The sequence below is a fragment of the Labeo rohita genome, chromosome 2 (assembly GCF_022985175.1).
Source record: "Labeo rohita strain BAU-BD-2019 chromosome 2, IGBB_LRoh.1.0, whole genome shotgun sequence".
Taxonomy (NCBI): Eukaryota; Metazoa; Chordata; class Actinopteri; order Cypriniformes; family Cyprinidae; genus Labeo; species Labeo rohita.
This window is the reverse complement of record NC_066870.1, coordinates 34,683,577-34,705,044: the sequence shown is the minus strand read 5'-3', so window position 1 is coordinate 34,705,044 and position 21,468 is coordinate 34,683,577. Positions and strand designations below refer to the sequence as shown.

Genomic DNA, 21,468 nt, shown 5'->3' with positions numbered 1-21,468 from the left:
TTGTAGTTTAGCAGAACGTTCTATTTCGTTCGCGTCGCTTACGCTGTGCGTGCGTCGTGCGTAACGTTCGCGTGCTGAGATCCGCCACCTGCAACGTACGCTCCAGTCAGAGCGGCTATAAAACATCTGCGCGGGCTTCGTGTCGCTGTCATATCAAGAGTTTATTCCGTCTTATTGACACTCAGGATGGTTCGACTTCGTTTCACAGAATTATTCTAAATCACTTCAACCGTTATCATCAGCTGAATGTGGATTTTGGTGAGTTTAACTTCTTATATATAGAGTATTTGATAACTTTAGTACTTGTCGAGCTATGTTTTCTCTGAGGCGATGTGTAAAATGTTTGTTAAAATGTCAGATTTTGTTGCGTCTCTGTTTTTACACTCACACACCTTTTTATTCTGTTTCCCTCCGATTTTTCCACGTTAAACGTTAATACTGTTTGCTAGGAATAAAAAAGCGCATCCTAGTGTTGAGAGATTTGGAGAAGAAAACGTTAAACAATGATTCCACCTGGAGACTGTCTGTATGCTGGAAGGAAAAGGAGAAAACCTGTGCAGAAACAGTTGAGTATTTATCAGTTTATTAACATGACTGTTTTGACGAACCATCAATGCAAATAAAAGAATGAGAAATCATTAATGCTATCTGTTGTTGTTAAAATCATTAACATTTAAATTTCTATTATTAGTACTGACTATTATTATTATTATTATTATTATTATTATTATTATTATTATTATTTTTGTTATTGCCATGACTGTTTTATTGGCAGTGTTAATACAAATAATAAATGCAAAGGAAAAAAGTTGCTACTGATAATAAGCTTGTGTAATAAATTAATACTATTATTAGTAGTACTAGTGGTTGTGGTGATAATAACAGTAATAATTATTATTATTAATATTGCATAATTTCATTTAAAAGTTTAATGTCTCATGTCTCTCTGCCATTCAGTCCTTTGGATGCCACACAGGTTTTATGATATTAAATTATGGTTTGTTTCTTCAGGAAACCAGAGAAAGCAGGTCAGAAATCGAATCCGTCCAAGCGCCATCGTGAGCGTCTGAATGCAGAACTGGACCGGTTAGCGAGTCTGCTTCCCTTCAGTGCAGATGTCATCTCTAAACTGGACAAACTCTCAGTGCTGAGGCTCAGCGTGAGCTTCCTGCGGGTGAAGAGCTTCTTTCAAGGTAAGAAGGAATGTTTCCTGGCAAATTTCCTTGGTAAGACTGTAAATAATACATTGGCTACCAAAAATGTTTTTGCACAAAAAACCTTGATGACTCAAAACAACCTCATCTTTGTGTTTCACTTAAGCATGTTCCAAAATTTACATTTTAAGATTGTATCGTCTTGTCTTTTTTTTTTTTTAATGGTTTGTGGTTTTGTTCTGCTACAATATTAGTAGTACATTCTGTTTTATATGTAGTGTGTGTGTATATATAGCTATAATTGGCAAAAGTTTATGGAAAACATTTCCCTCTGATGAATTTTTCCTTCCACATGTTCCTTTTAAATTTTTAGCTCATATTCTTAGTTTGCATGTTAAATTATTTATAATACAAAGCAGCGTAACTTTAAAAATAAATTAGCTCATTTTACAAAGTCGATTTTATTGTAGTTTGTGGGAAAACTGACCAAATATGTTGCATTTCGTCTGCCATGTAGGATAAAAGGATTTATTCCAGGAAAGGCCATTTTAGTCCATGTGTAGCTTAATGTAATGTAGAGATTGCCCTCTTGCACTCGCATGCTGTTTGTTGTGACAGTGTCCAAACGGGTCAGTGTTGAGCTGTTGTGTGGAGAGCTGGCAGTATTTGGGCTGTGTGCTGGCAGGTGGGCTTCTCTCAGTTGTAACTGAACTCATAACAAAATAATGGAGAGTAATAAAAATGGAAAATGGAAGGAAAGCTGTGTGCCCAGCATGCAATATGCAGTGTCGTGAGAGCTTTTTTTGAGAGATGCTATTCATAATTTAAAGTCAAGTCAAATGCATTTAGCGCTTCCAAGTCTCTTTGCGCAGGTTTGTGTGTTTGAGATTTTCGGTAGATTTTGCACTCAGGAAATTCATAACTGTCATGAATACAGTCATTTATAATGCAAGATCTGACCCTGAAGAACCTGAACCGTCATGGATCTCAGTTTGTCAACCTTGATCTTTCAGTTTGTATGAGATTGATGCATGTATTATGCTCAAACATCGCTGTTTTAATGTATTCATCTTCTCAAGGCCATTTGTGTTTTTTGGTCTGATCTCATTTTCTGTCACCTTTCAAGCTGTAAATTTATAGACAAGGCCATGAAAATGTAGAATTATGTCAAATTCTTGGCAGGTTTGATGTTAAAATGTGAACTGGGGTGTCATCAAAAAGGGTTTCATGGAATGGTTTCCATAGGGAAAAAAAAGTCAAGTTGTAGAATAGACCGATTAAATTAAAAACTTTTGCTAATAATTAAAACAATTTCATGTCATGAGTTTGATTTACCAGAATCTCATTTGTCCAACATTTCCTTGTTGTTCTTTGTTGTAAAATAGGGTGGTAGGTCAATCAGTTTTTGTCTGTAGAAAAGAAAAGTCACTTTTCCCCTGTGTCTCAATTGTTTCTTCAAGACTGCAGTGAGAGTCCAGTCAGAGATCTCAATATGAACTCGTATTTCTCAAAATTTTCCAAAACCAAAAGATCAGAGCTGTTACATTAAGCTCTATATTTTTACAGTATGTCAACAGTTGTGTCTGTTTTAGGTTGCAGTGGAACACACAAAGAGAATTTTTGAAAAATGTGATAGAATACTTGTAATAAAGTGCCCTTAAATGTGTTGAAAGTCCACTTGTGTAGTGTAATTAAAATCATAAAAGTGTATATATATATATTTTTTTTTTTAAAGAAGAAAACTTTTTTTTTTTAAATGAAAAATTACTTCCTTTAGAAATAATTCTAATATTCTGATTTGCTGCTCAAAAAACATATAATAATAATAATAATAATAATAATAATAATAATAATAATAATAATTGTTGTTGTTGTTGTTGTTGTTATTATTGTTGTTATTATTATTATTATTATTGTTGTTGTTGTTGTTGTTGTTGTTGTTGTTGTTGTTGTTGTTGTTGTTGTTGTAAACGGCTAAGTAGAATTTGTTTTTTTTCAGGTTTTTTTTTTTCAGAGGAACTGTATTTATCTGAAATAGAATCTTTTGTAACTTTATCTTTCTTTATATAAAGTGTGTATAATATAAATATTATAAATATTATATATATAATATATATATCCAAGCTTTTGAATGTTATAGTGTATAATGTTACAAAAGCTTTTTATTGCTTTTTTTTTTATTGCAAAAGCTTTTTAAATGCTAATCTTTAGATCTTTCCATTTATCAAATAATCCTGAAAAAATGTACTTAGCTTTTTAAATATTTTAAATAATACTTTTAAATATTGATGATGATTATAATAAAAATATTTCTTGAACAGCAAATCAGCATATTAGAATGATTTCTGGAGGATTATGTGACTCTGAAAATCGCTGAAATGCTGATGCTTTGATCATAGGAATAAATTACATTTTAAAATATTTTCAAATAGAAAGAATTTATTTGAAATAGTGAAAATAGTTCACAATATTACCACTTTTGCTGTATTTTGGATCGAAAAATGCAGCCTTGGTGAGCAGAAAAGACTTCTTAAAAAAAAAATAAATAAATAAATAAATAAAAATCTTTCATCTTTGACTGGTAGAGTATAATTATGTGACACAAGTTTCAATAGAAATGGCATTAAAGTATACCATAAATGCTTGTCAGTAAATTCAACGATACACTTAAGCCATATTTTAAAGACAATAGAAGTAGTTATGAATAAAGTAAGTACTTAAAATTAGATATTTTCAAGAATGTTGTTGAAGAATTTCAACAGGTTTCGCACAGGTTTAAAACAAAACACAAAGGTGAGTAACTGAAAATAAAACTGATTTCCGGGTGAACTAACCCTTTAATGTTGTTCATGAATTTAGGTTTACATCAGTGTCAAAACATAAGTAGCTAATTCTCCTAATTTCTCTGTTCTCAGCCCGTGCCTGTCTTGTGCAGATTGGTTGTGCATGATTGACGCTGTGTCTGATCCAGACACTGTGTTTTCATTCTTCACCACAAGTCTTAAAACACAGCGGGAAACCCTGTGAAAGCCTTTGTTGGTCCAACACCATTTTTAGAGGCTTGTTCCTTACAATTATAATCAAATCATGATTGTCACACGGCCAGGTGAATTCCAACACATTTCCGGGCGTCTCAGGACCTCACAAGCTTTTCTTTATAGCCTGTCAGAATGAATAAATGTATTGCTCATTTACTCCCTGCTAATGCAAACATCATTATTATTGCTCTTACTTAGGTTAGTGGTTAGTCTTAAGTGTTATACTAAAGTGTGTAACTTGTCCTGCACAGTCTGTGCTATAGGCATTTTAATTGTCAAAGTGAAGTCAAAGAGTGACACCTGAAGGGAAGTGTATAATGATAGCAAAGATCCATCATGTGTAGCGCTTCTGTTTGCCAACAGCATTGCTTCCAGCGGATTGTTGTTACTGGCAGTAGAGCTATATTCAGTCTGATTTGCAAAAATGTGCATGTTTATTTTAGAATGTAAATATTTAAAATGCACTTAATTCCGTTTTAACTTCTCAACATGTTGCATCCATTTAAATTATACTATTAGTTTCAGCCGTAGATGTGCAAGTAAACTTTATACTCCTCTAAGTGTTAATTTTTCCCAAACTTTATGGAAACACATTGATAATTTCTGCCTGGACATTATCTGTTTTTCTACATTTTTGTTTCTTACAGTACAAGATGCATGCTGAGTGTCATGACTTGGACAGTGTTTAGTGAAACAGCATTTCGTCTAAAACCTGAGCTTACTCAACATTTTAAGCACTGTTGTTTCCTTTAGGAAATGCTAATGTACTTTGAGAGTTAGTTGCAGAGTGTGAATAACAGCTTAAACTGCACATCAGGGAGTAATTGAGATCCAGAGAGAGGGAGAGTGAGTGTGTGTGGGATGTTGAAGAGAAGGGGCTTATGGGTAATGAATGCTCCACTGGCTCCTGGGGAGCATTTGCGTGACTGCAGCCTGGCAAAGTCCCCGTCCTGAGAAAAGCACTAAGAGGGGGAAGATGCAGATCAGCTTTGGTGCTTCTGTTTAGACCATTCGCAATCCACTTTTAGTGGCCACATGTGGCTGTTTGATAACCACTTGATTAAATGCTTTTAACATGTTCAGTTTTTCCAGTAATAGACCAAGCTAAGTTCCAAAATCTACAAATTTTTCAAAGACGAAGCAAGAAATTTCTTGTTTCATCTTTGCATTTTTGTGAAAGCGAATTAAATAATTTGTGGTTTCAGTAAGTACTTCTCATGTGAATTTCTCACCACCTTAGTGGTTTCAAATGATGTATTCAATCCCAAAGGATTTTTTTTTCTTTCATAGCTCATGAAAGCTTTTGTTTCATTTCGATATAAACTTTTTCTGCCGATGTTTCTTTTGCTTTGACTCACTCCTAGAGCTATAAAATTGATATGTATGCTATAGTTAAAGTGTTTTTTACACCAAGGCTGTATTTATTTTATTACAAATCAAGTAAAATTGTAATATTGTAAAATATTGTTAGTTTAAAATAAGTTTTCTGTTTGAATATATTTTGAAATGTAATTGATTCCTGTGATGCAAAGTTGAATTTTTTTTTAGCATCTTCAGTGTCACATGATCCTTCAGAAATCATTCAAATATGCTTTTCTTGCTCAAGACAACAGTTGTGCTACATCATAAAATCTTTCGACTAGTAGTGTTTTTTTAAGGAAGTCTCTTTCTTCTGCTCACCAAGCCTGCATTTATTTGATCCAAATTACAGCAAAAACAGTAACATTTTGTAATATTTTTACTATTTTAAATAACTGTTTTCTAGTTGAATATAATTCAATTTAAAATGGAATTCATTCCCTTGATTTTAAAGTTGAATTTTTAGCATTATTACTCCAGTCACATGATCCTTCAGAAATCATTCTAATATTCTGATTTACTGTTTAAAAAATTATGTTGACAACAGCTGAGTAGAATTTTTCTTTTCAGCTTTCTTTGGTGAATAGAAAATTCAGAAGAACAGCATTTATCTGAAATAGAATTTTTTTGTAACAACAGGAATCAATCACAGGAATAAATTACTTTTTTAAATGTATTCAAATAGAAAACAGTTATTTTAAATGGTAAAAATATTTCAACATTTGGATCAAATAAATGCAGGCTTGGTGAGCAGAAGAAACGTCTTTAAAAAAAACATTAAAAATCTTACTGTTCAAAAACGTAGTTTTGTGGAATCAGTGCTCATTTTTCATTTCTCTGGTGAACAGAATGTTCAAAAGAGTAGTGTTTATTTGAGAGAAATGATTTTTAACACTACAAATGTCTTTAGACTCACTTCTGGCAAATTTAATGCATCTTTGAATAAAAGTATCAGTTTCTTTAAAAAAAAAAAAAAAATTACTGATGCAGTTGTGTAACTTGAATCAGATTCAGTCTTGGAAGTATTTGAGACATGTTGGAGTTCGTTTTAATATCTCTGACTTTATTGGCAAAACTGAGCACAGTGTAAGACGTTCTGACATTTGGAAAATCTTGAAAAGAAGTGTCATTTTAATAAAATAGGAATTTGATCATTTTGATGAATTCGTCATCAGCTGCAGACAGGGAATGATGTTGGCTCTGGTGCTTTTCCACACTGTGCGTCTAGCATCATGTTAAAATTTCCCCCCAATGAACTCGCAGTTGTGTGGACTCTTGGCAGCCGCCAGACCCTCCTTGGCACATTCTTCTTGCGTGCAAATCAGGAAAATTCCATCTCGCGTCTCTGTCCTGGAAACATTCCTCTGTTTGTTTTCATCATGTGAGAATGTGTGCTAGAAGCTGATAAATGATCCAAGCATCCAGTATCATGCATGTGCGTGAGTCTCCAAACATCTGTTTTAGCATGGGACAGAGGATTTTCCCCCTCCCTTGCGTGCGAATTCCCTGATTTTAGTTATCCCTAAGATAAATCCATATTTGATCTTTTTTCAATGATTATTGGAGTACGTTTCACATGAAAATGTGACTTCAAATTAATTCTGAATGTTTACTTGCAATTAATAATCTGAGTTAAATTGTTTTTATGCTGGATTTCTTTTAGTTTATGTGCATATGATCCGAATGTGGTTTAATCCCTTATAAAGCAAGTATTATGTATTCTGTCACCCTGACCGTTTAAATAGCTCTTTGTTAGCACCAAAATGCAAAGCGCAGCATGCAAAATTGCTTCTAAAGAGCTGAGATATTTATTGTCGACATCAAAACCTCCAGTAAGAACATTTATAGGCTCCGTGTTTGTTGGCAGTTCCTTTGCACACGATGTCGTGCAAACGACTAGTAAAATGACCCAGATACATCATAAAGAAGTGTTCTGTTGCGTGACAACTGTAATAATGTTCGTCTGACATGGTGAGTCCTTGTGCAAATCTTTTATTTTCTCCATGCAACACATTCATTCCCTTCTTTCCTTTAAACTGTTTTTCATGCCTTTTACGCAACTTGGAGCCTGGCTATTAGTCACTAAATTACATTTTTCAATTCTTTGTGCTTTTTGTTATTCATTATATATGCCATTTAGGGATTGCAGAGTGTTCCTGGGAAAAGGTTTTAAATCAATATGCAGTGCTCAATAAAACAGAATTTATAATAACAGTCATGTAAAACAAGATTAATACCGCAAACAGAGCCATGCGCCAGCAGACTGATGCATGATATCATGTGAAAACTGTTTCCAAACTCAGGTTTTCTTACACCACAGCCAAAACACAAAACGCACATGTTGACCACTCTTTGGCGAGGTCAACCCGAGTTCAGTTGGAAAGCCATTATTAGTGTTTGTGATGAGAAATAATCTGCCATCGTAGCGCACGTGGCTGCGCAGTGATTTTGTATGTTTGCGTCACGTGATCACTTGATGAGGAAACTGTTTGATGGTATGAGCTGATGGATAGAACTATTGTTAAATTAATAAAAACATGTAAATGGAAGATTAGAATGATTTCTGGAGGATCATGTGACACTGAAGACTGGAGTAATGATGCTGAAAAATCAGCTTTGCATCACAGGAAGAAGTTGCATTTTAAATATATATTAAATTAAATTATTATATTATATTATATTATATTATATTATATTATATTATATTATTCTAATATTATATTTTACAATAGTACAGTTTACTGTATTTTTGAACAAATAAACAGCATTGGGAAGCATTAAACTCTAAAGAAAAGAAGTTTTACTCAAATGTTGGGTGAATTGATGTATGGGTGGTCAGTCTCTTAGTCTGGGCAATTTACATCTGTGTTTAAAGGAAGCTCTGGCCCTTTAAGAGCCTGCAGTAAAGCTGGGTTTGCGTGACTGTACTTCACCAGAGCCTGACCTCAGAGGGACACCAGTGAAAACGATCTAATGATCTGTCCATCAGAGCGCAGGAGACCAGCAATGTAAAAATGTGTCTACTAAGCCTTCCTCTTCCTCCTCTCTTGTATCCCCTGTTCTCCCTTCAGCACACACACATAATGGGAGAAGTCCACTTCCAGAACAAAAATCTACAAATAATGTACTCACCCCCCTTTTTCAGCTGTAAAGAAATTGTTTTTGAGGGAAAACATTTCAGCGTTTTTCTCCATATAATGGACTGATATGGTGCCCCGATTTTGAACTTCCAAAATGCAGTTTAAATGCTGCTTCAAACGAATCCAAATGCAGTTGTAAACGATCCCAGCCGAGAAAGAAGGGTCTTATCTAGCGTAACGATCGGTTATTTTAATAAAAATAATACAATTTACATACTTTTTAATGCCAAACACTCGTCTTGTCTGACTCTGCCTGCACTGTTTTTGTTCCTGTCACGAACCGTTAGGGTATGTCTCAAAACTCCCATCTCATGTTCTCCCTCAACTTCGAAATCATCCTATATCGCTGTTTTACCTTTTTTAAGGGTGTTTGATCTTTTTTGCATGTTCACTTTGCAAAGACTGGGTCAGTACTTGTGCAGCGATGTAGAATGATTTTGAAATTATTTTTGAAGTTGAGGGAGAAAATATGATTGGAATTTTTCAACATACCCTAACTGTCTTGAACCAGAATACACAGAGTTGAGGGAGAGAAAGGCAAGATGAGCGTTTGAGATTAAAAAGCGTTTAAATTGTATTTTTGCTGACTGTTTCGCTAGATAAGACCCTTTTTCCTCGGCTGGGATCGTTTACAACCGCATTTGGGATCGTTTGAAGCCACATTTAAACTGCATTTTGGAAGTTCAGCATTGGGGCACCATAACAGTCTATTTACAAGGAGAAAAATGCAGAAATGTTTTCCTCAAACATGATTTCTTTACGACTGAAGAAAGAAAGACATGATCATCTTGGATGACAAGGGGGTGAGTACATTATCTGTGAATCTTTGTTTTGGAAGTGGACTTCTCCTTTAAAGACATTAAGAAAGAAAGGAAAATTCGAAGAAAAAACAAAATATTGATATTTTTTTTGTGTGTGTGTGTGCAGCTATGTTTCTATCACCTTGTTTTATTTGCATTTTGAAGTATTGCATCAGATGGAAATGCTACATTTTGAAAAAACGAATCCGCTAAGTTGCTAAAAAAGTTTAATGCTCGCATGAGCATTGACTTGTGCAAAAAAGGATTGTTGCAAATAATGGGAACATATTTGCCGAATAAATTCCTGCATGGGCATCAAAAAAGTCATGTGACTTTGCACTATGGGACGGCATAACCTGACCAAACGGTTATTATATATGAAAATTATGGTAACACTTTAGAATAGGGAACACTTATTTACTATTAGCTATGACTTTTCCCTCAATGAATTCCTAATTTGCTGCTTATTGATAGTTAGCAAGGTAGTTAAGTTTAGGTATTGGGTAGGATTAGGGATGTAAAATAAGGCATTAATATGTGCTTAATTAGTACTAATAACTGGCTAATATTCTAGTAATTTGCATGCTAATAAGCAACTAGTTAAGAAACTGTAAAATAAAGTGTTACAAAAATTATTATATTGCCTTCTCCAACTTTTCTTAGTGATATTTGGTGCCAGTTTATAGGAAGTGATGATTTTCTCTTTGGCTAGTTGGATGGAACGGTGCTTATTTGTAAATATTTTATGCAATATTCCAGTTCTGCACAAAAGTTAAATTCTCAACTTAAAATGGAACCCAGCTTGTGTGTGTGCATTGTTTTAGAAGGGAATAAACCAGAAGTATGTTCTTTATGAATTATGTCCATCATTTCTTTTGCATGTGATGGGCCTGAGATATTGCACTTCTTGGTAATACTTTCAAAAAGTGCTTATCATTGTCAGAGGATTAGTATTAAGAAACCTTACAAAGGATGTTTTGAAAATTTACAAGGGAAGGTGGGGAACTGATTTTAATAGAATGGCTTCTTAACCCTTGTGCGACCTTTTGGACATTTTGTCTTTTTTTAGTTTAGTGGGGGTTTTTTGTGTGTGTGTTGATGCCAACTGCACACATTTTGGCACAGTTGTGGATTTTTATTGGAATTTTAATATTTCACCCTCATTTCCTTTAATAAATCTATTTTACACTAGGTACAAAAAAATAGTTCCTCCCAGGGCCATTTAACTGTAAAATGATGCAATGTTTGTTAATAGGCTTTCATTCTGTTGGCAAGGCTTCAAAATTAAAATTATTTATTTTTATTTATTTATTTTTTACTAGATGATGCAATTTTTTTGGTCAAGTTTGGCGATTGGCATATAAAGCAAATACTCACTGTATTCCTGTTTTCTGCTTATACATTTTATAGTCAGTTGGATAAATTATGCATCTTTTGCAGAAATTATGCAGAAATTATGGGTAATCCAAATTTAAGTCTGTACTCCCAAGCCTTAAATTTGCCTTTTTTTTTTTTTTTTTTTTTTTTTTTTTTTTTTTTGTTGACATGGATGTTTTTGTCCTCTATGAACCTAACTTTTTATTTTAAAAATTGACACGCAAGAGTTAAACATTTATCTTAAGTTCACTTTTGTAGCAATTGTGAATCCTTTGTTTGAGCACATTGAGGTTTTGTTTTTTGTTTTGTTTTTTTCCCAGTAAAGTTTTATGCAATGAAGGAAATGTCTTGTACTTTTTGTACGAACGTGCTATACTGCACTGGATTTTTCATGTTTTGAGTGCCTGTTGGATTTGTTCTAACTGCATTTGTCATCATTGCTTTGATTTGATTGATTTTTGGACTGAATTGATTTTCTCATCTGAATATTATTGTTTACAGCTCAGTTTGACTTGAGGATAAGCAAATGCTCAACTTCAGACATTATTTCCCGAAGCAATACATCACTTAAATCTATTTATCCAAACAGTTCAAAATTGTGTTAAATTTATGTGTACAACCTAATTAATATTAATAAGTTAAGCCATTTGGATTTGTTCAGTGAAAGTCAATAGGGTCTAAAATTGTGGCTCAGGGTAATGAGGGTAATTAAATAATGACTTTAATTTTAATTTTGGGGTGAATTATGCCATTTAGCGTTCTGTGTACTAGTTTCAAAGACATTGAGCGAGGTACAAAGTACAGGGAAAAAGAGAGAGCGAGTCCGTTGAGTCACTGCATACAAACACACATCTGCTCGTAAATCTAACCTCAATTGTCAAGAACAGATCTGGTTTTTATTTCCATCTCCTCATCAAAACAACTGTGGTGTAATGGCTGCTTGTGGACAGACATTTTGTGAAAAGTAGCACATCCACCTGTAGATTTGAGCTTGTTTGGCAGCAAACATGAAGTGAGTGAATAGAGAACAAGTCCTTTGAGAGAGATGATGGACGTTTTCCTCATGCTATTGAGCACAGGTTTGAGTTAAGAGTGTGTGAATGATAAAATATATAGGTTTGGCCGATTGTCAGACATGTATATTGGTCGTCAGACGAAAGGTCTTTATTGTTTGAGGGGGGGGGGGGTTTATATTATGTTTATGACATATTAACTCTACAGTGGTTAGAGAAACCTCTCTTGAGAGCTACAGCTTAAAATGATGGAAGAATGCATGTGCTTATGTCCATTTAAAATGGCTGCTTGTAAGAAAACAAATCTGGTTTAAATCCAGATTATATGCTTGATTATATTTGGTTTGTACAAACATGGCTGCATAAATCTGCTTAGTCTGTTTGTGGTTATCATCTTCGCTTTGATGTTAGGCATTGAAGTTTCCACAAAATTAACTGAAGACAAAAAATGTGAAATATTTCGTATGATTTTATCTTGATCATTTTAGATTAGCACGGCTAATGAAGAGCACTTGGGCCGTCTTGTTTTTACAATGCTTTGCAGTCATTCTCAACCAGTCGTGAAATTGGGAAAGTGCATCTGAAATGGATTGATTAGGAGCAGATGCTTAATGAAGGATGATCAGCAGGTTTTGCTTTTATGAAGCTGCGATTATCTTAGTTCTTGGATTTCTGTTAAAAATCAAAACATGCAGCAAAGTTCTAATTAAATGAATGTTGACTTGATTTCAGATGGAGAAATTCTGGTCAGTCCAAAGGACTTTATTTGCCCGTGACGCTCTTACATGTACGAATTTAGTTTATATCCATGCGTATCTGTCTTTTGTTTCTCACACAGCAGTCCAAGAGAAAGAAAATCGCTGCAGTGATACTTCAATCGCAGCGCACAAGAAAGAGATCCAGCCCCGTGTCATGGAGAGTGATCTTCTCCTAAAGGTGACCGCTTTGACAGTTTGGAAATGGTTTCTTGTTAAAGAATGCATTCAGATCTGGATCTTGGTTAATTTAAATTCTTTGGCTCAATCTGAAAAAATATATATATATATTTTTGCACACACAATTTTATTGGCATGACTATTGAAACATTTCATTTTTTTTTGTAGTCTCTTCCTGGATTTGCACTGATCGTGAGCTCGGATGGTGTTATTTTCTATGCCTCATGCACCATCGTTGACTACCTTGGGTTTCATCAGGTAACCCTCAAATGAGATCCTATATGTTTCTAATCTAAAAACGTCCCATAACTTGTTCAAATGATCACATTTAATGAGTTTAGTTTTTTATATATATATGGGCTATTCTACAGAATTGGTCCAAACTGCTGTCCCGCAACCAAAAAAAAAAACACATTTATAAAGCATTTAAGTATCTAAACTTATGTTTATTAATATCCTTCTGTTATCTATTAAAACCCACAATATTTAAAATATTAGTAAGCTTAATTTATATAAAATCATCTTTTATTGTGCAGTTTCAATTGGGAGGTGGCTCTCCCGAACCCTAACCCCGAAATTTCATCTTATAAAAATAATACTGAAATTATTATTATTATTATTTATTATTATTATTATTATTTATTATTATTATTATTTATTATTATTTTTATTATTATTATTATTTTATTTTTATTTTTTTGCCCGTTGTTGTTTTTAAAAGTATCTTTTTGATTTTTAAAAACTCTTTAAAAAGTGAAGTGTAATATAATATGATACAATACAATATAATATAATATAATATAATAATATTTTTTATATACTTATATATTATATACTTTCTATATACTTTTTTTTATATATATATAACTTTTTGCCTTTTACAAAGACAAATTGGATTCAAAATACAACAAATCTCATAAATTACACTTCAAATATTATTAAGTATGTAATTGTTGTGAATTTACCTATGACGAAATGTTAATAAAATAGGAAAAAATATATATTTACAATCTAGATGTAAGCAAAATCTTAATGGGTAAATATAACCCTTCTAATTAAATTATTATTACTGTGTTTCGGTAGTGACACATTTGGGGAGAGGACAAATATTCCACTTTTTTTAAAAATAAAATTTAACTGCACAGTTACTTGAAATGTGTACCTTGAATATTATACAATTTGCATGCCTACAAATGTTTTGGAAAAAGACTCTGGACCAATTCTGTAGAATGGCCCATATGGCCCATATGACCCTGGACCACAAAACCAGTCATAAGGGTATTTTATTTATTTTTTTCTTGAAAGTGAGATTTATGCATCCTCTGAGAGCTGAATAAATAAGCTTTCCACGGATGTGTAGTTTGTTGGGATAGGACAGTATTTGGCAAGATTTAAAAGTCTGGAATCGGAGAGTGCAAAAAATCTAAATATTGAAAAAATCGCCTTTAAAGTTGTTCAAATGATCTTAGCAATGCATATTACTAATCAGAAATTAAGTTTTGATGTATTTATGGTAGGAAATTTACAAAATATCTTCATGAAACATGATCTTTACTTAATATCCTAATGAGTTTTGGCATAAAAGAAAAATCTATCATTTTGACCCATACAATGTATTTTTGACTATTGTCTGTGCTACTTATGACTGGTTTTGTGATCCAGGGTCACATATGTATAGAGAGAGAGGGTGTGGTATTTCACGGCACTGCAGTTATTGTAGTAACGTGTATTTAACTTTCATGCGTGATGACCCAAACAAAATAATATATAAATCCAATATGTGACCCATTTTACCTTTTTTAAGCAGTTCTCAAATAAAATTCCCGTCTCATCAGAGAAATCTAAACAACAATCATGTGTGGTTGTATAAAGTACTCACACCATCTGTGGTTGACTGGAAACCTCAGAAGTATGTCGTGTTCAAGGCCTCTTCCACCATAATGTGTAAAAATAGTTGTGTCTTTTCACCCCTCGGTTAATTTAAGACTTTGTCACAGCCTTCAAAGAGTCCGGCTTCCTTTGCAAACAAACCATCTCCTCCAAGAAGGAAATTTTGATTGGAAATTAAGATGACACAGGGGCGTGTTAGTCATGAAAGTGTGCTAAAAGCCTTGGATGTCCCACACTGGAAAATAAAGGAAAGGTTGAATACTTTAGCCAGCGTTTGTTGTTTTCAAACATCGGGTATGGTCGTGTGGGCTGGTATTTCGGGCTTTTGTTTTGTTGTTCTTCAGTGTAGAGACACGTCTGTCCGCATGCAAGCAGCCCTGGTGTCACGCAACAAACACATGGGGCTGTGAAAAGGGATTTGTGGGTTCAAGCATAGCATACATTATTCATGAGAACACTGACCAAAGGAAAGCAGTCAGAAGATTCTGATTATTTTGTTTTAATTTTAGTTTAAATGTTAGTTTTATTTTTGTATTAATTGAATTGAATTTTATTTTAAATAATTACCCTTTTTTATGCATTTTTATGTTTTTTTTTTTATTATTATTTTGCTTATTTTTTATTAATCATTTTTTTTTTTTTTTTTACCTTTTATTAAATATTTTTTTTATTATTAGTTTAATCATTTTTTATTATTAATTATTATTATTATTATTATTATTATTATTAAAAATTAATACATTATTTTTTTTAAATAATATTTAATTTTATAAAAATTATTTATAGGCCTTTATTAGATATGATAATATACAACTGAAAGAAGAGACAAGGAACGGGCAAAGACCTATGCTGAACTGCAACACGGGTTATTACAAACACAACAGCTATTAATATGTCAGCTCTTAGTGATTCACTGCTTTGTGCCACAGCTCTGACATCTAAATGATTATTAATAGTAACTGAAGCAAACACAACAATAACTGCATGAATTATGAACTTGTTCGACTATCTGCCAGAAACCTTACAACCCAATGTCTTTGGAACAGAAAGTGACTGAAAAGGCTCTACAGTTACATTTTGATGAATAATGTTTCTAATGTGGTTTGACGTAAAACTAAATTAGCCTTTATAAATTTCAGAGCAGTTGTTTGTTGTTTGTAGCCCATACAACTTGTGTAGAGGTCAGCGCGGACAAACGCAAAACACACTGATGCAGGAGCTGAAATAAATGCGTCCTGGTTTTGTTTTAGTGTGTGTGTGTGATCTTTTCTTGCAGACGGACGTGATGCATCAGAAAGTCTTTGATTATATCCATGTGGAGGAACGACAGGAGTTTCAAAAGCAGCTCCATTGGGCGATGAACCCTGGCCAGCAAGACACTGGTATGTGTGTATAATTACCTTTAACCCTATAGCGCAGTGCATTTGATTTTAGAAGCCTGGGAATATATTGCACAAGTTGCATGGAGTGTTTATGATGCTTTTTTTTTTTTTATTCTTTTGCATCTGTTTTGAAACTTATAAGCTCCAGCTATTATAATTGCATGGAAAAGTGGCATGCATAGACGCTCGAGTCATCTGTTTCTGAACTGTCTTGTTTGTGTTTGCTCTGGTAGATGAGGATGTTGTGATGGGTCATCTCTATAGCGCTGAAGAGCCCGACGGCGTTCCTCCTGAACTGTCTCCGTTCCTCACGAGGTGCTTTGTTGCTAGAGTCCGCTGCCTGCTGGACAGCACCTCTGGCTTCCTGGTCAGTCATAAAGTTACTCCAAATATTCAGCCTTAGTGGTTTTATGATTTGTTTTAGTTCAAACTCTGACTCTGACGTATCTAATTTAAGCGCTAATTCACTCAAAATTTCATTAATTACTCACCCTCATGTTGTTCCAAACTCGTAAGACCTTCGTTCATCTTTGGAACACAAATTAAGATATTTTTGATGAAATTCGAGAGCTTTCTGACTTTGCATAGACAGCAATGCAACTGACATGTTCAAGGCCCAGAAAGGTAGTAAGGACATCATTAAAATAGTCCATGTGACAACATTCAACCATAATGTTATGAAGCTACCTTTCTGGGCCTTGAACGAGTCAATTCCATTACTGTCTATGCCGGGTCTAAAGCTCATGGATTTTATAAAAAATATCTTAATTTGTGTTCCGAAGATGAACGAAGGTCTTACAGCTTTGGAACGACATGAGGGCGAGTAATTGACAGAATTTCCAGTTTTGGGTGAACTATAAGTTTGAGACTCTTTAATTAGGAGGCTCAGACCTTCTCAAATGCGCATTTTCACACACTAAGTCCACTGAGTTTGTCGTTTTGTCTCTTGTAGAACATGCAGTTTCAGGGCAGTCTGAAGTTCCTGCAGGGTCAGAGGAGGAAGACAGACTCTGGAGCTCTGCTGCCACCTCAGTTTGCTCTGTTCTGTGTGGCTGTTCCTCTAGTCCTGCCCCCCATCATGGAGCTCAAGATAAAGAGTATGATGATGATGAGCAAACACAAAAGGTCTGGCAGCAGGTACACATTCTGTCTGTCTATACATCTGCATTTTTGCTTAGAATTATGAAATTAAAAATGACAAAAAGAATATTTACCTTTTTTTTTTTTTTTTTTTTTTTTTTTTTTGTAGAATTACTGTAAGCAGTTAGATATTTGCTATAGTCAATTAAAAATAATTGACAATAAATTGTATACGATTTAAAAAAAAAATGCTAAAGACAACATAAGATCATCATAACTTCATAATTAATTGAATTAAAACTGGATATTAAACAAGAAAACTTGTAATAATTACATTTCAATGAAAGATTTTGAGAACAAAAATATTTTGGAGTTTAGTGTCAGTACAATTTTTTTTTTTTTCTTTATTAATTTTTATTCACCAAAGCATGTGTTAAATTGACCAAAAGTGGCAGTAAAGACATTAATGATTATACAAAAACTTCTATTTCAAATAAATTGTTTTTCTTTTTTTTTCTTTTTTCTTTTTTTTAATTCAGTATTGAAAAAAAAAAACATTTATCTGTTTCCACAAAGTATATTAAGCTGCACAACTGTTTTCAACATTGATAATAATGTTAAAAATTAGAATGATTTCTGAAGGATCATGTGACACTGAAGACTGGAGTAATGATGCTGAAAATTCTTTAAACATTTAAAAGCTTTAACATACAGAAATAAATTGCATTTTAAAACATTAAAATAGAAAACTGCTATTCTAATTTGCAATAATATTTCACAATGTACAGTGCCTTGCAAAAGTATTCATACCCCCCCTTTTTTTTTTTTCACGTTTTATGTTGCAGTCTTATGTTAAACTGCTTTAAATTCCTTTTTTTCCACATTAGTCTACACTCCATATACCATAAGGACAAAGCACAAAACAGATTCGTGACAACTTTGCAAATATATTAGAATTAAAACACTGAAACAAGTACATTGCATAAGTATTCATACCCTTAACTTAGTACATGGTTGAAACACCTGCACAGCCTCTCGTCTTTTCGAGTATAATGCAACAAGTTTTGCACATCTGCATTTTTTTTTTTTTTCTGAACTCTCCCCAGATCTGTGCATTGATGCAAGCCTGTTGCTCTACAGGCAGTTATTTTGACCTCAGGACTTGGTTTATGCTCTATGCATTTTCAGCTGTTAGACCTTTTCTGAGAGGTGTGTGCCTTTCCAAATCATACTCATTCAAAAGAATTTGCCACAGTTTAACTCCACTCGAAGTGTAGAAAGATCTACAAGCGATTTGAATGCTGCTGAGCTAAATGATGTGTCCCAGAAAAGGCAATTACTTGTGCATTGGAATCGTTTCAGTTATTTATTTCTAATAAATTGGCAAAGTTGTTACAAACCTGTTTTGTGCTTTGTCCTTATGGTGTATAGTGTAGATTGATGTGGGGAAAAAAAAAGTGATTTAAAGCAGTTTAACAAAAGGCTGCAGTATAAAAGATGAAAAATAAAGGGGTATGAATACTTTCGCAAGGCACGGTAACTGTTGCTGAAGTCAGAATTGCGAGATATAAAGTCATAATTCTGACTTTTTTCTCAGAATTGCATGATATAAACTCAATTTTAAGAAACTCGCAGTTCTGACTTATTTTCTCGCAGTTCTGAATTATGAGATATAAACTCACAATTGTGAGTTATAAAGTCCAATTTTGAGGGGAAAATAGGACTGTTCTCAGAACTGTATTCTTAAAAGTTTCTCACAATTCTGACTTAATTACTCAAAATTGTGAGATATAAACTTGCTATTCTGAGAAAAAAATAAGTCACAATTGCGAGATTATTATTATTTTTTAATCCAGTTGCAGAAATGGGTTTGCATAGTTTTTTGCAATATACATTGTCAATTAATAATAAACGCATGCGATTTTAAAGGTTTTGAGAACAAACATTATTTCATGAATTGTGCACAGTATGTTTTTAGAGTTTAGGGTCAGTTTTTTTTTTTGTCAAAGAAATACTTTTATTCAGCAAGCATGCATTAAATTGACCAAAAGTGGCAGTAAATTCATTAATAAAAAGCCTTGGTGAGTGTAAGAGACTTCTTGCAAAAACATTTTAAGATCTTACTGAATCAGTATTTTTGATTGTATGATAACTATATTTATATATTCTGGTATTGATATACTATTTACTCATAGTAGTTTTCAAAAACATGGTACCATGGCTTTTGTAAAGGACACAAAGATTTACACCTGGCTAAATGTAATTAGTCAAAATTGTATTTTAATCAGTTTAACTTATACCGTCTTCAGTGATAAACGGCAACGAGTTTCCCGTGGCTCATTTGACAGTGAAGACACGCTCCATCTTAACTGGACCAGCACATCCGGACATGATGGTTCATGTTCAGCCCTGACCAACAGAAAGTACAGAGAAGAGGGCTGCAAAACCCAAGATGAGCCGCTCAACTTCTGTGTTTCCAATCTGGGCGTCTCTAGACTGTCGGCAGTTGATCCTTCCTGGGACGCCCGCTGTCCTGTTGCCTTACGCACGGGACCCAGTGAAAACTACCTACCTGGAAGCTTCTATAAACATGGCCATTTTGTAAAATCACGAATTGGATGCAACACAGAATTGCAGAAGCTTCAGGAGGAGGGTTATTCTGTTGACAGAAAGGCTGAGAGAAGGTACACGATGCAGAATGAATGTTTTAACATGATTCCTGAAGCGGCCATTAAGACAGAAGACTCAGATTCTGAAAATGGGTGTAATGCATACGGGATGCTTTGGCGCCCAGAATATGCACAGGTGAAAACCGAGACTGAATATTATGATTATTGTACTTCGTATCAAAGAGGCAAAGCTGTCATCAGTCCTCCCATCAATGGACACCATAAGTATGTGTGTGCAGGAGTCAACAGACATCTTAAGTGCGTCCTGAACAAAGACATGAATCACTCTGATGCTGCTATCAGCAGTCATGGCGGATATGCATTTACAAATGATCGTAAAAGCTGCATGCAGCATGATATCCGGCAGAATTATGAGTTTAGGAGTCATAATGTACTGCACACAATCAAACGGGAACCCGACGACTCTCCACCTTGGTGTGGTGATGTTAGCCAAGGGCATGTGCAACAACATATTGCTTCAAATTGCACTATGAACACTGTTCTACACAAAGCAAACCCATATGTTTACATGCAGTAAACAATGTGACCGTATTGACATTGCCTTTTAATTACAGTGCTTGCAAGGTTTGATTTATATTCTTCCTTTTGTCAAAATTCTGCAATTTATTCAGTCCAAATTTAGTATAAAACGTTGGTATTTTGAAAATTTAAGATTAACGTTTGAAAATCTCCCACTGATTTAAACTTTAATGTTTAGCATTTAAAATCTATCCACAGGGATAATGTCACTGTCATATTTGTGTGCTGAATTGTGATTTGTCACCTGAAATCAAGTTGTGGTGACAACAGAGTAGCTCTATAGAAGCTCTAAATATTTTTTTACTTCAAATTTATAAACACAAAATTACCTAAAACTTATTTTGTTTGTTACCTTGCAAGTGCTGGTATTTCCCTCAGGACATACAAAAACTAAAAACTAGTTAGAACTTATTTTAGACCATTTCAGACTGTTTAATCAAACACATACTCAGGTTCACAGACATTAAGATGTTATTTTCTATTTTGTTACTTTTAGGTACAGATTTTGGATTGATTGGGATTTAATGTGATATTCATGTGGAAAATGTGTACAGACAAATAAAGGTCATTTTCTTGGTGAAAATGTATGTGTATAGCATTTTTAGATTTTTAGTGCATTTGCTTCATAAATAAATACATTTTTCTTGATTTCAGCTGGTCTCCGTTTTATATGGAACTACAGTGAAAATCAAATTACAATTAATTATATCTATCAATCAATCGATTGATCGTGTGGGAAGTAGTCTTCATCAGGGAATTGTGTAAAGAGTCCTGTTTGTGTGTGTATATGTATATGTGTGTATGTATATAGGTGGTTTTTCTGTTATCACCTTTGCTGTCATATTTCATAAAATATTTATATTGAACGTCTTAAGAGTAATGTAATAATATATTAATATTTATAATATATTTTTCTTGTTCTTGTGTGTCTCTGTGTATCTATACTATGTATGTGTGTATGAATTCAGATTTATTAATATTATGAAATAAAAAATATATAATTTAGATTTAATATTAATATAAAGAAATATAAGTTATATATAATGTTAGTATAATATTAGATTAATATTAGATATGAATATAGATATGAA

General features: G+C 33.6%; 1 protein-coding gene across 3 annotated transcripts; it reads left to right on the top strand.

The window, feature by feature from the left end:
* The first annotated feature begins 125 nt into the window (after nt 1-125).
* ahrrb (aryl-hydrocarbon receptor repressor b) lies at nt 126-21,073 on the top strand. Of its 3 annotated transcripts, none has more exons than XM_051137478.1 (9): nt 126-258; nt 450-565; nt 1,012-1,193; nt 12,723-12,817; nt 12,985-13,074; nt 15,983-16,088; nt 16,322-16,455; nt 17,041-17,225; nt 19,478-21,073. In XM_051137478.1, exons 2-9 carry the CDS (start codon nt 504-506, stop codon nt 20,373-20,375), a joined length of 1,752 nt encoding a protein of 583 aa, XP_050993435.1. In that variant the 5' UTR covers nt 126-258; nt 450-503; the 3' UTR covers nt 20,376-21,073. The 3 variants fall into 3 exon arrangements, with proteins under 3 accessions (XP_050993435.1, XP_050993446.1, XP_050993423.1); XM_051137489.1 differs by having other exon boundaries at nt 12,720-12,817; nt 17,041-17,213; XM_051137466.1 differs by having other exon boundaries at nt 12,720-12,817.
* Nucleotides 21,074-21,468: the final 395 nt, after the last annotated feature.